Source organism: Herpailurus yagouaroundi, unplaced genomic scaffold (genome assembly GCF_014898765.1).
Source record: "Herpailurus yagouaroundi ecotype Mexico unplaced genomic scaffold, PumYag 139, whole genome shotgun sequence".
In the NCBI taxonomy this organism is placed as follows: Eukaryota; Metazoa; Chordata; class Mammalia; order Carnivora; family Felidae; genus Herpailurus; species Herpailurus yagouaroundi.
This window is the reverse complement of record NW_024412394.1, coordinates 48,238,182-48,255,080: the sequence shown is the minus strand read 5'-3', so window position 1 is coordinate 48,255,080 and position 16,899 is coordinate 48,238,182. Positions and strand designations below refer to the sequence as shown.

Below are 16,899 nucleotides of genomic sequence, written 5' to 3'. Positions count from 1 at the left end.
TTATTTATGTGTCTAGTTTTCCTGTTAGAATTTTGGGACTGAATTATTTAGGTTTGTATTATCTCCTGTAGTACATGGTATAGATAGTGTTTCTTGAATTGAATCCTTATAGAATTTTAACTACATACTTTACTTATTTTCACTTTTTTCCAGAGACATCATGTAGTAATTTTCAAGAATTACTAAATGTCATACTGTTCTACTTCTGAAGTTTCCATTCTCAGCCTTTTTTCTGAAATACTATTTTCTGAAATATTTTCTGAAATACAAGAATTATTGTTGAATCGTTATATTGTATACCTGAAACTAATGTAACATTGTATGTTAATTATACTTGGATAAACAAACAAAAATAAAGTACCCTCCTGTGATAATGTTTCCAAATTAGTTAAAAAAAAAAAAAGAATTATTCCTTCGCTAGTTACTATCCCATAGTGCAAAAGACCAGAAGAATTGCAAAGATATTAAATTTTCATGTTACTTATCTGTTATACAAATTTTGTTGATTATACAAGCTTCTTATATAGGGAAGAGTATTTTCAAAATAATGTGGGTTTTTTGTTTTTGTTTTTGTTTTTTTGTAGGTTACTTCCTCAGAACGTTGGCCTGCTCTATGTTGGAGGTTATGAAAGACCCTTTGCCCAAATCAAGGTATGATTGTTCGTTTTCCAGTATACTTTTCTTAGGTGTAGTTCACTTGTCCAGAACCCACCAGGCACCTGCCGATAACTATCAACATACTAAAATTATGAATGTGAATTACTGTTTTTGCATATTTCTGCTGAAGAAGTAATTCAGTTTTTCAAAGAATTGATTATTTTAATATTCTTGCCCATGGTAGAGTTAAATTTGGCCAAAGCAGTATTTAAAGTGTGTAATTTGATAAATTTTGAACTTCTTAACACTTGTGAAACCATCGCTGTAGTCAACATAAGGAACATATCCATCACCCCTAAAAGTTTCCTTGTGCCTCTTTGAAATTCCTCACTCCTGCCCTTCTTTTTTCCCTTCCAGTCTCCAGGCAACCACTGATTTGATTTGTGTCATCATAGACTAATTTGCATTTTCTAGAATTTTATATAAATGGAATTATACAGTATTTCTCCTGTCCCTCTCTCCTCCTTTTCCTCTCTCAGCCTCTTTGACGCAGCATAATTATTTTGAGATTCATCCATGTTGTTGCACTTACAAATAGCTCATTCTTTTTATTCTTACAGTAGTATTCCATTGTATGGTAATAGCACAGTTTCTTTATCCTTTCACCTGTGGATGGACATTTGGTTGTTTCTACTTTTTGGCTGCTCTGAGCATTTGTATACAAGTCTCTGTGTGGATATATACTTTTCATTTCTCTTGGGTAAATGCCTAAGATGAGAATGGCTGGATTAAATGGCGGTTGTATATTTAATATTTAAGAAATAACCCAAGTGTTTTCCCACCAGTAGGGTGTGAGATTTCCTTGCAATGGCCGTTTTAGTCATTCTTATGGTTACAGGGTGGTATTTCACTACAGTTTTATTTTGCATTTCTGTCATGGCTACTAATGTTGAGCATCTTCCCATGTGCTTGTTTGTCATCTGTACATCTCTAGTGAAGTGCATGTTCAAATCTTGCCATTTTTTAAATTGGGTTGTTTTTCTCTTTTTTTACTGTTGAGTTATGAGCATTCTTATATCTTCTGGATATAAGTCCTTTATCAGATTTAAGATTTGCAGCTTTTCCCCCAGCTATGGCTTGTCTTTTCATTCTCTTAAACAGGCTTCTCAAAGAGCAGAGTTCTTAATGTTAATGTTTATAAGTTTTTCCCCATGGCTCATGCTTTTGGTACTGATCTAAGAAATGTTTGCCTAACCAGAGTTACAAAGATTTTTCTCCTTTGTATTCTGGAATCATTACGGTTTTAGATTTTACATTTAGATGTAATATCTATTTGCGTTAATTTTAATATAAGATTCAAAGTTCAAGGTATAGAGGAATGTCGAACCCCCCATCTTTTTGGCACGTGGATATCCAGTTATTCCAAAACCATTTTTTAAAAAACTATTCTTGCCACCACTGAATTGTCTTTGCATCTTTGTTGAAAATCAATTGACTATGTGTGTGCGAATCTATTTCTGGACTCTATTCTGTTCCATTGATTTTCGTGTCTACCCCACCGCCAATACCACACTATCTTGATTATTGTGTTTCTATAATAAGTCATGGAGACAGGTAGGGTAAATCCTCCAACCTTGTTCTTTTCCAAAGTTGTTTGACTAATTAGGTTCCTTTAATTTCCATACAAATTTTAAAATGCCAAATTCTCTAAAAATGCCCACTAGAATTTTAACTTGTATCATGTTAAATCTATAGATCAATTTGATGTGAAATGATATGTTAATAATACTGAATCTTTTAATTCGTGAAGAACACATATTTCTCCATTTATTTAAATCTTTAATATTCCTCAACAGTTTTGTTTTATTAAATTGAACTTTTTCATTTTTCATAGATTTATCCACAAATATTTTATATTTGTGGTGTTATAAAAGTGTTTTTTTTAACATTTTTATAAAAAATTTTTTGCATAATTTTTGTTTACAATTAATGCAGGAAAAGGGTTTTTTTTTAGTTGAAATATTATTAACATACAATCGTATGTCCATTTCAGGTGTACAATATAATTATTCACCTGTGGTGTACATTACTCAATGCTTATCACAATAAGTGTACTCTTAGTCCCTTTTATCTATTTCACTCCATCCTTCCCCATTCCCCCACCTCGCCTCTGGCAACCACCAGTTTGTTCTCTGTATTTAAGAGTCTGGGTTTTTGTTTGTTTCTTTTTTTTTCTTTGTTTATTCATTTGTTTCTTAAATTCCACATAAGAATAAAATCATTTGGTATTTGTCTTTCTGTGACTTACTTCACTTAGCAAAATATCTTCTAGGTCTATCCATGTTGTTGCAGATGGCAGTGGCAAGATCTCATTCATTTTATGGCTGAGTAATATTCCAGTGTGTGTGTGTGTGTGTGTGTGTTTGTGTGTGTGTGTGTGTGGTGTATGTGTGTATACACCACATTTTCTTTATCCATTCATTTGTTGATAGGCACTTGGTTGCTTTCATAATGCTGTGATAAACATAGGGATGTTATGTTATATCTTTTCGAATTAGTTTTTATTTTCTTTGGGTAAATACCCAGTAGTAAAATTACTGGATCATATGGTAATTCTGCTTTTAAATTTTTGAGGAACTTCCACAGTTTTCCATAGTGACTGTATCAGTTTGCATTTTTGCCAACAGTGAAAGGTTGCCTTTTTGTTTTGTTGATGGTTTCCTTAGTGTGCAAAAGCTTGTTATTTTGCTGTAATCCCTCTCAAAATACCAACAGAATTTTTTATAGAACTAGAAAAACTATTACTAAGATTTGTATGGAATCACAAAAGACCCCAAATAGCCAAAGCAATCTAGAGAAATTTAACAAAGCTGGAAGTATCACAATCCCAGATTTTAAGATATACTACAAAGCTGTAGTAATCAAAACAGGATACTACTGGTACAAAAGTAGACACAGATCAGTGGAACAGAATAGAGAGCCTGGAAATAAACCCATGCTTATATGATCAATTTAATACAGAAGAGACAAGAATATACAATGGGAAATGACAAGTCTCTTCAACAGATGTGTTGGGAAAACTGGACAACTACATGTGGAATAATGAAACTGAACCACTTTCTTCCACCTGACACACAAAAAAAACTCAAAATGGATTAAAGGCCTAAATGTGAGGCCTGAAACCATAAAACTCCTGGAAGAAAATAGAGGCAGTAATTGCTTTGACATTGACCATGGAGATATTTTTTATTTCAATTTCTGATTGTTCATTGCTAGTATATAAAGAGATTTTTATGTGTTTACTTTAAATCCTGCAGTTTTACTATACTCAATTATTCTAGTCCTTATTTGCATATTCATAGGATTTTCTACATAAATGATTATGCCATCTACTATAAAAGACAGTTTTCCTTCTTTCTTTCTGATCTGGATGCTTTTTACTGCTTTTTCTTGCCTTACTACATTGACTAAAGCCTACACACAGAGTTGAATAAAATGGTGAGAACAGACCTCCATGCCTTATATATGATCTTTGAGGGAAAGTGTTCAGTCTTTCATCAAACATTGTTTTTATAGTAATATTACTTAAGGGTTGAATCCTAGAGTCCATCTAAGCTTTCATGTAAGAAGTGGAATAATGTTATGAACTTTAAAGTAGTAATATAAAGGACAGTTTGAGATCATCCTTTCTTGTTATTATAACTTTTTGTTAATATTTTCTTATAGGCCAATAAAATTTATTTTATGTTTTTTGTTTAGTTTTCTGATTTTTCCTCACATTTGTGTCTTGGCTCCATGAGTTGTTTCTTGTTCCAGTTGAGGGGTATGAGTTCAAATTCCTTTCTACCTGTGTAAATAACATATATTTTTTTTTTCAACGTTTATTTATTTTTGGGACAGAGAGAGACAGAGCATGAACGGGGGAGGGGCAGAGAGAGAGGAAGACACAGAATCGGAAACAGGCTCCAGGCTCTGAGCCATCAGCCCAGAGCCTGACGCGGGGCTCGAACTCACGGACCGCGAGATCGTGACCTGGCTGAAGTCGGACGCTTAACCGACTGCGCCACCCAGGCGCCCGTAACATATATTTTTATGCTTTGAAAAACAAGGATTTTTGAGAAAAGACTGAGCCTGAATAGAGGACATAAAAAATATTTAACGTTGAGGTTTAGTAACATTATTGGACTTTCTTAATGAAAAATCTTATTTTGGTTAGCATAGCATCAGCACCTCTTTAAATACTTCCACTCATTTAATTTAAATAAAAACACTCTCAAAAGTTCATCATCAGGATCTTAACTTGTGGACCCTCTTGAACTTTTATTCTTTCTTAAGTAATGACAAGCATTCAGGTACATTTGTTTTCTTCTATTTTTAATGTCCCTGGAACATGAGTTGGCAAGAGTTTCTTCATAAACCTCTCTCACTATCCTCTTCACTGAATTCAATAGTATTGCCAGGAATCCTAATAAGTTTCTGCAGGAACATTTTGAAAGCCTAATTTTTTTCTGTCCATTGGTTTCGAAAATCCTGTTTTTCCTTATTAGAACTGAAATAGCTAAAAAGTGAGAGGCTTGTATTATATATTTAGGGAGGGGTAGAATTTGTGTGTGTGTTACATGTTTCAAAAACATAGTTTAATATATGTATGAGGTTAATTCCTCCGTCACTCACCTGATTTATTAACATAACATTTTCTTTATCCAGGCCTTTCCTAACAAGCTCAGTGACAGAGGTCAATCCTTTGTCAACCCTTTATGCCTAGATAATCAACTCAAAAGAAAAGGGCCTATTATTGTAGGGCACCTTTATCCTTTGATGTTGCTGTCAGAAAGGTTTCTCTCATAAACCGTGAAAGGATTTCTTATCTTTATTAATTATTCAAGTTCCTTCATAATTCTTATGGTGTCTTTAAAAATGCTATATAGATCCTCACCTAATTAGAATATTTATAAGTTAACTGGAAAACAATAAAAAAATCATAGTTTAAATGACTGAGATTAGACTAGAAATTTAAGGTTCATTTCCTCCCTTACCTTGCACCTGATTCTTTGGACATGAAATACCAATACTTGTTAGATTCATTTCTCTCTCATTAAATAAACTAAGTGTAATGATACAGTGTTGTGTGGCATAGATATCAGATAAACCTTTAATAAATGGAAACTGGTTTGCTTTCCTTAAGAGCAGATTAGTTGAATTTTTTTGGTAAATAAGCTAGGAAACTGTTCACTTGAATATTTAGGAAAAAGAATTATTCACTAACATCACAGATCTGAGTTTTGAGTGGCTTGGTGTTAGAGGCTCTTTTTATTAGATACATTTTACAGTTGTATTTCTAAAAAGCAGCTCAATTTTATAAAGATGAAAGAGAGAAAAATAAAAACACAAAAAGGATAATAGATATTTGGACCAATGTTAAATGAGTTCAGAAATTGCTGTAGCATGACAAGAGATACCTGCACTATTAATGTATAACATAAGTCATTACAACCATTCTCACACACACACCCTTCCATTATTACCCATCTTTTAGTTCTAGTTTCTTAGCCAAGTCCTAGATAAAGACATAAATATATACAAACATGTGACTTCATTATAGTCTTAGACTAATACATCTTCATACTAGTTTCAGGTTTTACTGTTTTTAGGGGACGTTTTTCCAACTTAACCTTTATTTCTTAACAACTTCTGTAAGTCATCGGGAACATTCTTTTCTCAAACAACCTCAGTCCTTGTGTAGATAATTTTCACCCAAGGCAGTGACTCTCTTTTCAGATCATTAATCCCTTTCAGAATCCTATGAAAGCTGTGGACCCTCTCTCTAGAAAAATGTACATACACGCACTTCTATTTATAAGTTCAGAGAGTTCATGGACTCTATTGAAGGTTATTTAGGGACCTCAAATTACGAACCCTAAAAAGTGAATAAAATATGTTTTCCCAGATTTTTCAATTAACCAAAAAGGTATTGAAAGCATATACATTTAAGTTTTTAGGGGAAGTTTGTCATCTTGACTTTTTTTTAAAAATTTTTTTTTCAACGTTTATTCATTTTTGGGACAGAGAGAGACAGAGCATGAACGGGGGAGGGGCAGAGAGAGAGGGAGACACAGAATCGGAAACAGGCTCCAGGCTCTGAGCCATCAGCCCAGAGCCTGACGCGGGGCTTGAACTCACGGACCGCGAGATCGTGACCTGGCTGAAGTCGGACGCTCAACCGACTGCGCCACCCAGGCGCCCCTGTCATCTTGATTTTAAACATGCATGATTGTCTTTTGTTTTATCCTAAAATATAATAAACTAAATAAAACACTGATCATTTGATGAGTTGTCATTCAGAGTCAGGAACTGCCTCACATACTCACCGCTATTGTTTTGTGCTATAAATGAAGCAGATTTCACCCTCATCCAAGACTAACTTCTTTTAACTTTATTGAAATTAATGTTCTAAATGTACTAGGTTATACATGACATTTTTTCTTAAGAGATACAGTTCATTATACCTTTATATTCAGTCTTTGAAATTAAACAGGGGAGTTTTGATTAAAGCAAAATTTTGCTTAATTTCTATTTGTATCCTTTCAGGCTGTCAGAAGTTTTTCAGTAATCCCTTATTTGGGGGGATGGTATTTCCATATATCTTTATGTAATACCTTTGTCTTAATTGTGTGTATATAAATTGTTATTCGTAGCTTATTTTTATAGACATGTTCAAGTTTAAGTAATAGTTTACAATTTATCCTTATTATTCTGTTTTGTTTTCTAGAGAGTCTCACAGTCTAGTAAAAATCTTAATGCTATTCCTGTAGGTTTCTAGTCCTGGAGGCTCTACTTAGCAGCCAGAATCCATAAAACCAAGAAGAATTGAAGCCTGTCAACATCACTTTTAATCAACTCAGGGGTTGTTCTGGAAAGACTCAAGGCCACAGGGCTGTCCCTCCCTGCAGGGTTTGGTATTAGTTGCCTCTTCCAGCTCTGACAGCCTAAGAAGTGGGAGAGGCTGTGAGGCTCAGTCAGACAGTTTCCACTTTGACACTACAGAATGGCTCAAAAATGTCCTCTGTATTTTAACTATGAATTCCACACAGCAACCATATGTGAAAAGTAAGGAATATAACCATTATTCTGAGGCAGTTATTTTATAGTCAGTACAGCTAAGTTCTTGCCTTAGATCCTGCTTCCATCCTTCCCGAGGAACGGGGTGCCATTCGTCACAGTCTCCTACTCCAAGCTTTTGGAGCTTGAATTTTTAAAAATCTCTTTATAGCCAAGGAAATACAGTATTGGTGTTTGCATTCATATGCATATGCAACAGATGCAAATAAATGGTGATCTCTTCATTTTTGAAAGCATATTTGGAAATTCATACCATCCCTCAGACTTTTTTCTCTTAAAAAAAGTAGAATATTTTTTTCTTTAAGGTATATCGAGTTCGGATTGTCGTTTGTTACTTAAAAATATTTTTGAGATTGCTAGTGACCTGGCAGTTTTAATTTCTTGGGTTGGTTAAATTTATAAAGGTCAAGTGGGGACTCTGAATTATTAAAAGACTGAAAAACACTAAGAAAACTAATTTGACTGATGATCTTTTAGAAAATATTTGAGTTTAGGAAATAATATATATATTAGATCAGCACTTTTTACTAAAAGAAAATATTTAGCATCCATATTTTAAATTTCTAAAATGTCTGAAGTATTACATCAGGTAAAGATGTAGTCCTTAAAACTGAGTATTCTAGTTTAGTAACTTCCAAATTTTTGACTATGACCTGTAGGAAGGTAAGAAATGTATTTCTATTGAGATTCTGTTCTACACATACATATATTTATATACACACAATATAGACTGGAATTTCAAAGTAAGTGTGATGCAATAGTTACTTCCCATTCTGTTCTGTTTATTTTTCTATTGTTTTTTTTTAAAGTGTTTATTTATTTTAAGAGAGAGAGAGAGAGAGCGTCTGTGCATGTGCAGTTGCATGTGTGAGGGTGGGGCACTCTGGCAGGAAAGGGGCAGAGAGAGAGAGAGAGAGAGAGAGAGAGAGAGAGAGAGAGAGAATCCCAAGCAGGCTCTGCACTCTGTGGGGCTCGATCCCACGAATCTTGAGATGACCTGAGCCGAAATCAAGAGTTGGATGCCCAACCAACTGAGCCACTCAGGAACTCCTGATTTGGTTTTTAAATGCTGGTCTTAACCCATTAAATTGACTTCTCTCTTGGAATATGGGTCACGACTCAGTTTGGCAAACTGGCAAACACTGCTGCAGGGTAGGACTTGTCCAGCTCATGCTGCCGTAAGATTCTGGGAGCAGACTGCCATCCTTCTGCAGTGCAGATGATCATGAGGAAGCTTACCTGCCCCTGAGTTGATGACAGCCCTCTGAGTGGCTTGGGAGGGAGAAGAAAATGATAAGATGTCATAGTTGTTGGGAGGAGGGAGGAGGAAAGTAGAGAAAAAGGTAAATGAGAAATGAATTAAGATGTTTCATACAGCCAAGTAAAGCTATTTTCTGTTTTAAAAAAATTCATTCTCAAGAACAGAAGGGAGCCTTCCACGCCTACTCTGTCTTCCAAGTAATTTCATGTATTTTGAGGATAGAGAAAGAAATAAAGGTAACATCTCCCCTAGGAGAAGAAATTGGAAAGAAATGGAGATAGGTGAGAAATTGAGAGAAAGCAATGGAATCAGATCTGGATTTGTGCAACATATTCATTGAATAATGGCTAAATTTTCTTAATACTGTAAGAAGAGGCACATTTTCAGTGTCTCATGTAGTAATAAGGGAAGACATGGTTATCCCTTTGTTGAAAACAGATTCAAAGCGTGAGAGAAGCTTTAAAAACAAACAAACAAACAAACAAACCCTCATGGAAGCTAAAAGTCTTCCTACCTGTATGCAATAGCTCTTAAGTCTCTGACAACTTTTTCTCCTGCATACTTGCTCACAAAGTGCTTCAGGGTTACTGCAGGGCTGTCAGGTGAGCCCATGTTGTAACTTTCTGGATGTTAAAATCATGCATTGTCTACTAACAAGTCACATAGTAACTGCAGACTAGGCTTCTAACAGGTATTCATAGTAGTAGTTATCCTGCCATATTTACCGCAGTGGTTTTGGCAGCATTATTGCCAAAATTTAGTAACACGTAAGGCCTGTCTATAGCCACACATTTCAGTTTTAGTGTTCTTATCTTCCTGTCCTTAGAATACTTGTCTACAAGACGATAAGCCCTGTCGACACTGGTCTTGTACAATTCTAGATCCTCAGCATTTGTTATAGTGCCTGAGACATAAAAGCACATAAAATAGATACTTGTTACCATTATTATTAAGGATGCTTAGAAAACCAAGTGTTATTGTTGTTTATAGAGGTCTGATGTAAAATTTTATTAGTTTTGGGTGTCATGACACAATGATTCGATATTTGTGTACATTGAGAAATGATCATCACCAAAGCCTAATTAACCCCCATCACTGTACATAGTTGTACAAATTGTTTTTTCTTATTATGAGAACTTTTAAGATTTGTTCTCTTAGCAATGTTCAGATATGCAGTGCAGTATTACTAAGTATAGTCACCATTCTATGCATTAAATCCCAATGACTTATTCATTTTATAACTGTAAGTTTGCACCTTTGACCCCCTTTACCTATTTCATCCACTCCCCTCCACCTCTGGCAACTACCAGTCTGTTCTCTGTATCTAAGAGCTTGGTTTGGTTTGGTTTGGTTTTTGTTCTTTGATGTTTTTTTTTTACTATTAAGTATTTGCCATGAAATCATAAAGTATTTAGAACTCTGGCTCTAACATACATATTTATATTTAGTGCCTTAGAACTTTATTTTTCTAATATATAGTACATCTTGAGTTGGGATATCTTTGAGGCAATATAAATTAATTTTATTTTCTAATTTAAGATTGTGGTTGTAAATTATTAACATCAGTAGCTTTATTTGAAATGTAGATTTTATGAATACATTATTCTGAGAACATTTTAAATATAGTTCTCAAATTATTTTCCAATTAAGAAAGTTAGCATTTTTCTTAGCTGGAAATTCCAGTGACTTTCATTCTCTCTTGAGCCAGACACTTTATAGACAAATGTTAGAAATTATTTTAGCTTAGTTATATCAAGCTTAGTTCTTCTTAAATGTGGTTTGGAGAGAAAAAGAATAAGCAGTTCTTTTTTGAAATTTTGAAATGTTCTCAGAGAAGTGAATGATACTATATCATGCATGTTTGGGTATTTATAATGCAGTGGCTCTCCTATTTTGGTGAAAGGAAATAACATGGTACTTCTCATCCCCTTGCGTTTTTTCCTACCAATATTTTACTTCTAAAACGAAGTAGTTCTCTGACTGGAATTTCAAAGGCACTGATAAGCATTTCAGTACAAAAGGTTACACCTAAAGTGACTATGGCTGAAGTCATATTTCAGACAAATAATTCCAGTTTCTGATCTAGATTTCTATGAGACCTCTAGAAATTATGTATTTTACTTTATTCCCACAAAACAGAAAAATAATTTCTCTAGGACTCCGTTATGAATACTCACACATCTTCTTGCCTAATAAAGTTTCAAAAAACAACCTCCCCTCCTCAGTTGCCAAGAATACAGAAAAGACCCATTTCATGTGTCTGTGACCATGAATCAGGCAGTTGGGAAAGCTCCAGATTGCTCTTGTCTTTTTTGGCTCTTCAACAACAGTAACAAACGCAGAAACTCTGAGACTAGATAATACAAATCAGTGAATGTTGCCAAAATTTTAATTGGCAGTACTAAAGTTGCTACTTTGAGCACCTTCAGAAGTTTGAAACTGCTGCATGAAGTGACACCCTGTCCTCAATAAATACTGTGGGACATGGATAGGAGGGATCTTTAATTTTCTAAAACAAAAATACAGAAGTATAGTCCAGTAAATCTAATACTCTTTTAAAATAGCTTTTTATAAATAGTGAGTTTAATATTCATTTTCTCCATATCCCCTAGTTTTATTATCTGTAGAATTATTTGTCCGAAAGTAAAAATGACAACTCTATAGTTTTAGAAATTCACAAATTATGCTAAATGCAATGCAAGATAAGGTTTGGAGAAACTATTACAAATTTAAGTTTAACATTACAAATATAGGTCAGCATTGAGGTACCATTTGAATATTTACGGTTTTACTAAAACATTTTATTAATTAATATTAATATTAATATTAATATTAATATTAATATTAATATTAAAATTCTTCTCTATAGAGTCACCAGATCAGAGCATTTCTGATACCCAGGAAATAGTTTCACAGGTGATCATTCATCTGCTAAATAATATGTTGTTTCTGATATTAAAGTACTTTTAATTAAGATTTCTTCTAAGACTTAAATCTTATAACACTCAAAATATTATCATTCAGCATACATTATATACACATTCTTATAAAAATACCTACCTGTTCAGGGCGCCTGGGTGGCTCAGTCGGTTGAGCGACCGACTTCAGCTCAGGTCATGATGTCATGGTTTGTGAGTTCAAGCCCTGCGTCGGGCTCTGTACTGACAGCTCAGAGCCTGGAGCCTGCTTCTGATTCTGTGTCTCCCTCTCTCTGCCCCTTCCCCACTCATGCTCTGTCTCTCTGTCTCAGAAATAAATGAACATTAAAAAATTTTTTTTTAATAAATAAAAATACCTATTCAGAATCTATTTGGATAGACACCTGAAATTACATTTTGGGTTATTTACTGTCCAGAATCTGTTCTCAATATATTGCAATATTTTAATATCAGATTTTATTTTCTAAGTCTTAGTTAAATAAAAGAAGTTATCTAGTGCAAAATTCATTTAATGTAAACTTTTTATTTGCTTGTTTGTTTTGGGCAAAGGGGCTTAGACTTTAAGAAACAAAATAAGAGTATTTAAGTTTAATGTATGCCTAATGTATAATAATTTTTCTCATTTATCATCAAATATTGTAACCATATGATACCACTTTGGGCATCTCATCTTTTTTCTTCTTTGTCAGTATTTGAAAACTTTCTATCATGAAAAAGGAAAAAATAGGATAATTAATTTCTTTAAAACTGAAAACACAGTTTTAGTACTGTTATCAAGCAAAAAAAATATTACAGACAACATTTGTTGAGCACTAATGCCAGGCACTGTTCTAATTAATTCTGAAACAGTATATAAAGTGCAGGTACTTTTAGCATTTCCAGTTTTACAGATTAGGAAGACCTAGAAGGCTGAGTAACAAATCCAAGATTATGTTGCCAACAGGTAGCAGTTATTACCTTCTATGGAGTATTATTTAAGTGTCTAGTATTTAGTGTATACTGTATAGTTACTATTTATGTTGCATTATTATCATATACGATATTATTATAGTCCTTGAATTCCTTCTGAGTTTTGCTTGTACAATAGGCCAAATTATCCCTATAATTGATTAATACTAGTTAAGACGCTGGCTGGACTCTATGACTCTTCCAAAAGAAATATGGTTTCACCACAAGGATCAAGGTAGAGCATCATTGTGGTTTGTTTATGTAAAAAGATACTGGAGTATAAAGAACTCAAAGTTATAATCTTACCTTTGCTACTTATTTAGTTAGCGTTGAGTGTTTATGTTCATTGGTTGTTAACAGCAAGAGCTGAGTGTTCTTGTATTGGGAACACTTGTGAATCTGTGAGATATTAAAAGGCTTCTAATTATAGTATCTTCTGATGTCTTTATGAAGTATTTTTCTTTCTGTTCCCAAAGCATCTAGTTTGAAGTTTATTTGTCATATATCCCTCCTCAGGTATTATTTTTAGAAGGGCCAACCCTACTTATTATTTTTATTTTATATTAAATATTTCTTATTTTACCTTTAATACTTCTTAATGTTCAAGAGATCTGGGTGAAAGTCTTGTATGGTTATTAATTTTAAACAGTCTCTGGAAATCTAACTTATTTCTTTAAGAAAGATACCAGGTGGTAGGAAATCAGGTATATAAACAAATCACCTGAGATTTTGAGTGCTCTGATTAGCTTAAGAAAAAGTTAATATCTCATTTACAAGATTTCTTTTTTTTTTTAACCAGGTGTGGCAGTTTTGCTAGATATAGTGATAAACAGTTTCTCATTTTCTGGCTCAAAGTTGAATTTGCTTTGTGAGCATAGCTGGAATTAAAACATTTTAATGTTTTTCAAGATCAGTGTTTCTTGGAGGCATTTTGATGACTCAGGGCTGATTTTAGCTGCAAAAAGAATTATAGCAGAATTGCAAGGAGAAGGAATAGATGTTTTTTAAGTTTCAGGATGAGTAGGTTGGTTGCATAGCACAAGGGTAATTGGATGATGTAAAACGCAGTGACTGTGAGAATAAGCAAGGAGATACTCTCAGGGTGGTTTTGGTTTAGCAAAAGGATGAATGAAATAAGGGAATATGTACATGATGTGGGTCATTAGATGTCATGAAGCGGGGATTTCTGGAGTGGAATGGAACCACATGAGGAAAAGGTAAAAATTATATTGGTGAGGGTAAGTTACTACTAGTGGTGAACTATTCCACACTATTACAGCCTGTTAAAAGATATAGACCCCAAGCTCTTCTAGAAGTCATCCTTATCCATAAGAAGTAAAATCTTAAGTCTGATGTTGATTTTTAGACACTTTTACTGGCTCAATAATTTATTAAAGCAATAAAATCGTGAAAAATTATCACTTGGTAGAAAAAAGGTAAAGACAAGTCTATTCTTTCAATTCCACTCCTCGGTGGTGTCTCAAATGTCCTTAATGAGAACATAATCTTCCTTGAGGCTTCAGTTCTGTTAGCCATGACAGTTAATGTCTACCTCTCCTGAGTGACTTGAGGTTGGTCTACCTCACTTTCCTCCTCAACACCTTACACTCCTTGATCGTCTCTGTTTTAGGCATTTTGACACTCTCTAGCATAAAGTCAGTCTATTTATGGCCTTCAGAGCCTTTCATAAGTTTACCCTGCATTTGTTTGCTTTTTTTTTTTTCATTTTTAATTGCCACCAACATGGCTTCCTACTGTCCACTGTAGCAAATGTAAGTTCCTCCCATTAGCCTTTCCCATCCCATTGTACCTTTATTCTCCCTAACTTCCACTCCTCTCTGATGTTTGCAGTTCCCTGTTCCCTTGACTATACATACTGTTTTCAAAACTTACCTGCTAGTCAAAAAGGAACATCAACTAAGTATATATATCTAAGGTATTTTGGTGGAGAATAGGGATATAAAGATTAATAAGATATTTTATATGCCTGCAACTTATTTATAGTCTGGCTGCTGAGATGGAAGAAATCTCTTTGTTAAAATATCATGAACAATTCAGAATAGGATGTGATGTGTCAAATGCTTGGAATTAGCTATAAATGTCAAAAGTTGAGGAAAACTGTGGACTGAGGTAGCTGGGTTGGGATTTAGAAAGGAAATGCAAACTGTGTTGTCTTACCAATAAGGTGAATAGTAGAATGTGTGTGTGTTTGAGAGAGAGTGAGTGTTTGTCTTTGTCTTTTTCTGTTTACCCCCTGTAGGGATAGAAGGATGACAGGTGTTTCAGGAAAACAGAAAATGCAAAGTTGTGGAACTATAAAGACTTGCCTTGGATACAAGAGCAAAAGCTTATGTAAGGAAATATGGTTGAAGAGGTGATTTGGTATTAGAGAATATTTTTAACATTTATTTATTTTTGAGACAGAGAGAGACAGAGCATGAACAGGGGAGGGTCAGAGAGAGGGAGACACAGAATCTGAAACAGGCTCCAGGCTCTGAGCTGTCAGCACAGAGCCCAGCGTGGGGCTCAAACTCATGGACCTGAGCTGAAGTCAGCCGCTTAACTGACTGAGCCACCCAGGTGCCCCTTAGAGAATATTTTTAAAAACCCAACCATACTAACAGCAAGACCGTACAGACCACTTTAAGGATTTCTAAGTTGGAACAGGCAAGGGGACCCTAATACCTTTTTAGAGAAACATTAAAATTTTTAGGTGAGAACCAAGCTCAGCGTAAAGAAATGACATTTCCCTGACAATTTATATAAGTATTCCAGATGGTTTCTTTAGGCCCCAGCTAAATAAACTAATAATAAAGGTCACTGGCGTGGACAATAAGAAAAGGGTCCTGAATTCCTAAAGTCATAACTATCAGATAGTAAAATATTTTTATGTCTTTTTCATGTTATTTGAAGTGTTCGCTAAGAGAAAGAAATGGAACTAATATAAAAATAGTTCAAATTAATGTTTCTATTAGTTGTTTCTGACATTATGTTGCTGCTCAAGTTGAACTTTTACTTGTGACAAGAAAATGCATTAGAGAACGTTTCTTAATATGGCTAGTTATATCTTTGAATCTGACCGTTCAAGTCATAAAAGAGCCTGCCTCTCCATAGTTGCTATTTCAGTTGTTTTCATCTCTTTTTTGTGTGTGTCTTGAGGAATTAAGACTAAGCCTAAGACTGATAGATATATTTTTCAGAGGAGACTTGTATTCTGGAGAAAGACAATAGATTGATTGGTTCAGGTTTTTTCAATGCATATTTTTTATTGTGAAAAAGAAATCAGTTCAGTATACCCTTCCACCATGGAAGGTGGTAATTACCCTTTTTATTGTATTCACAGCTTGTTCAGAGAGTTATCTCTAAAATTGTGACTTAAAAACTTTTGTTAATGTTTATTTATTTGAGAGAGAGAGAGAGAGAGAGAGAGAACGAGCTAGTGGGCACAAGTTGGGGAGAGGCAAGAGAGAGACGGAGACACAGAATCCGAAGCAGGCTCCAGGCTCTGAGCTGTTATGAGCTCTGAGATCATGACCTGAGCCAAAGTTGGTCGCCCAACTGACTGAGCCACCCAGGCACCCCTAAAATTGTGACTTTTAAAACATAGCATCGAGAGTCTATTACTGAGTTAAAAATAAATAATAATTAGTATTGAATAAGACATAATTCTAAATTTCTACTTCCTATACTGTACTATTTTCATTAAACATTTTTTTTCAGTATTTCTGTATGGTAATCTGAAAGCAGAAACCCATACTGTAGTGATATATACTACCCAGTAGTAGAAATTGCATATTTCTGGCTTGATATCTATTCTTCTCTTTGGAAATAATAATGTTTTGACATTACTTTCAAAGTTAGAGGTTTGTGTTAAGATCAATGATAATTTTAAATACCTAGCTCTGGCATTATGGAATTGTAACATATGATTTTAATTGTACTAGATGTGAATAGAAATAAGGTATTTTTATAAATTGCAAAAGAAATCATTTTTACTGAGGACATATGTGCCCAGGACACATTATACTATTATAA

General features: G+C 34.2%; 1 protein-coding gene across 1 annotated transcript in view; it reads left to right on the top strand.

Annotated features, from left to right (window-relative positions):
* RNGTT (RNA guanylyltransferase and 5'-phosphatase) overlaps positions 1–16,899 on the top strand; it is a 313,020-nt gene that overhangs the window by 259,480 nt on the left and 36,641 nt on the right. Inside the window, exon 14 of the mRNA XM_040474144.1 lies at positions 585–651. Coding sequence (XP_040330078.1) covers positions 585–651 — 67 coding nt within the window. The remainder of the gene's footprint in view (positions 1–584; positions 652–16,899) is intronic.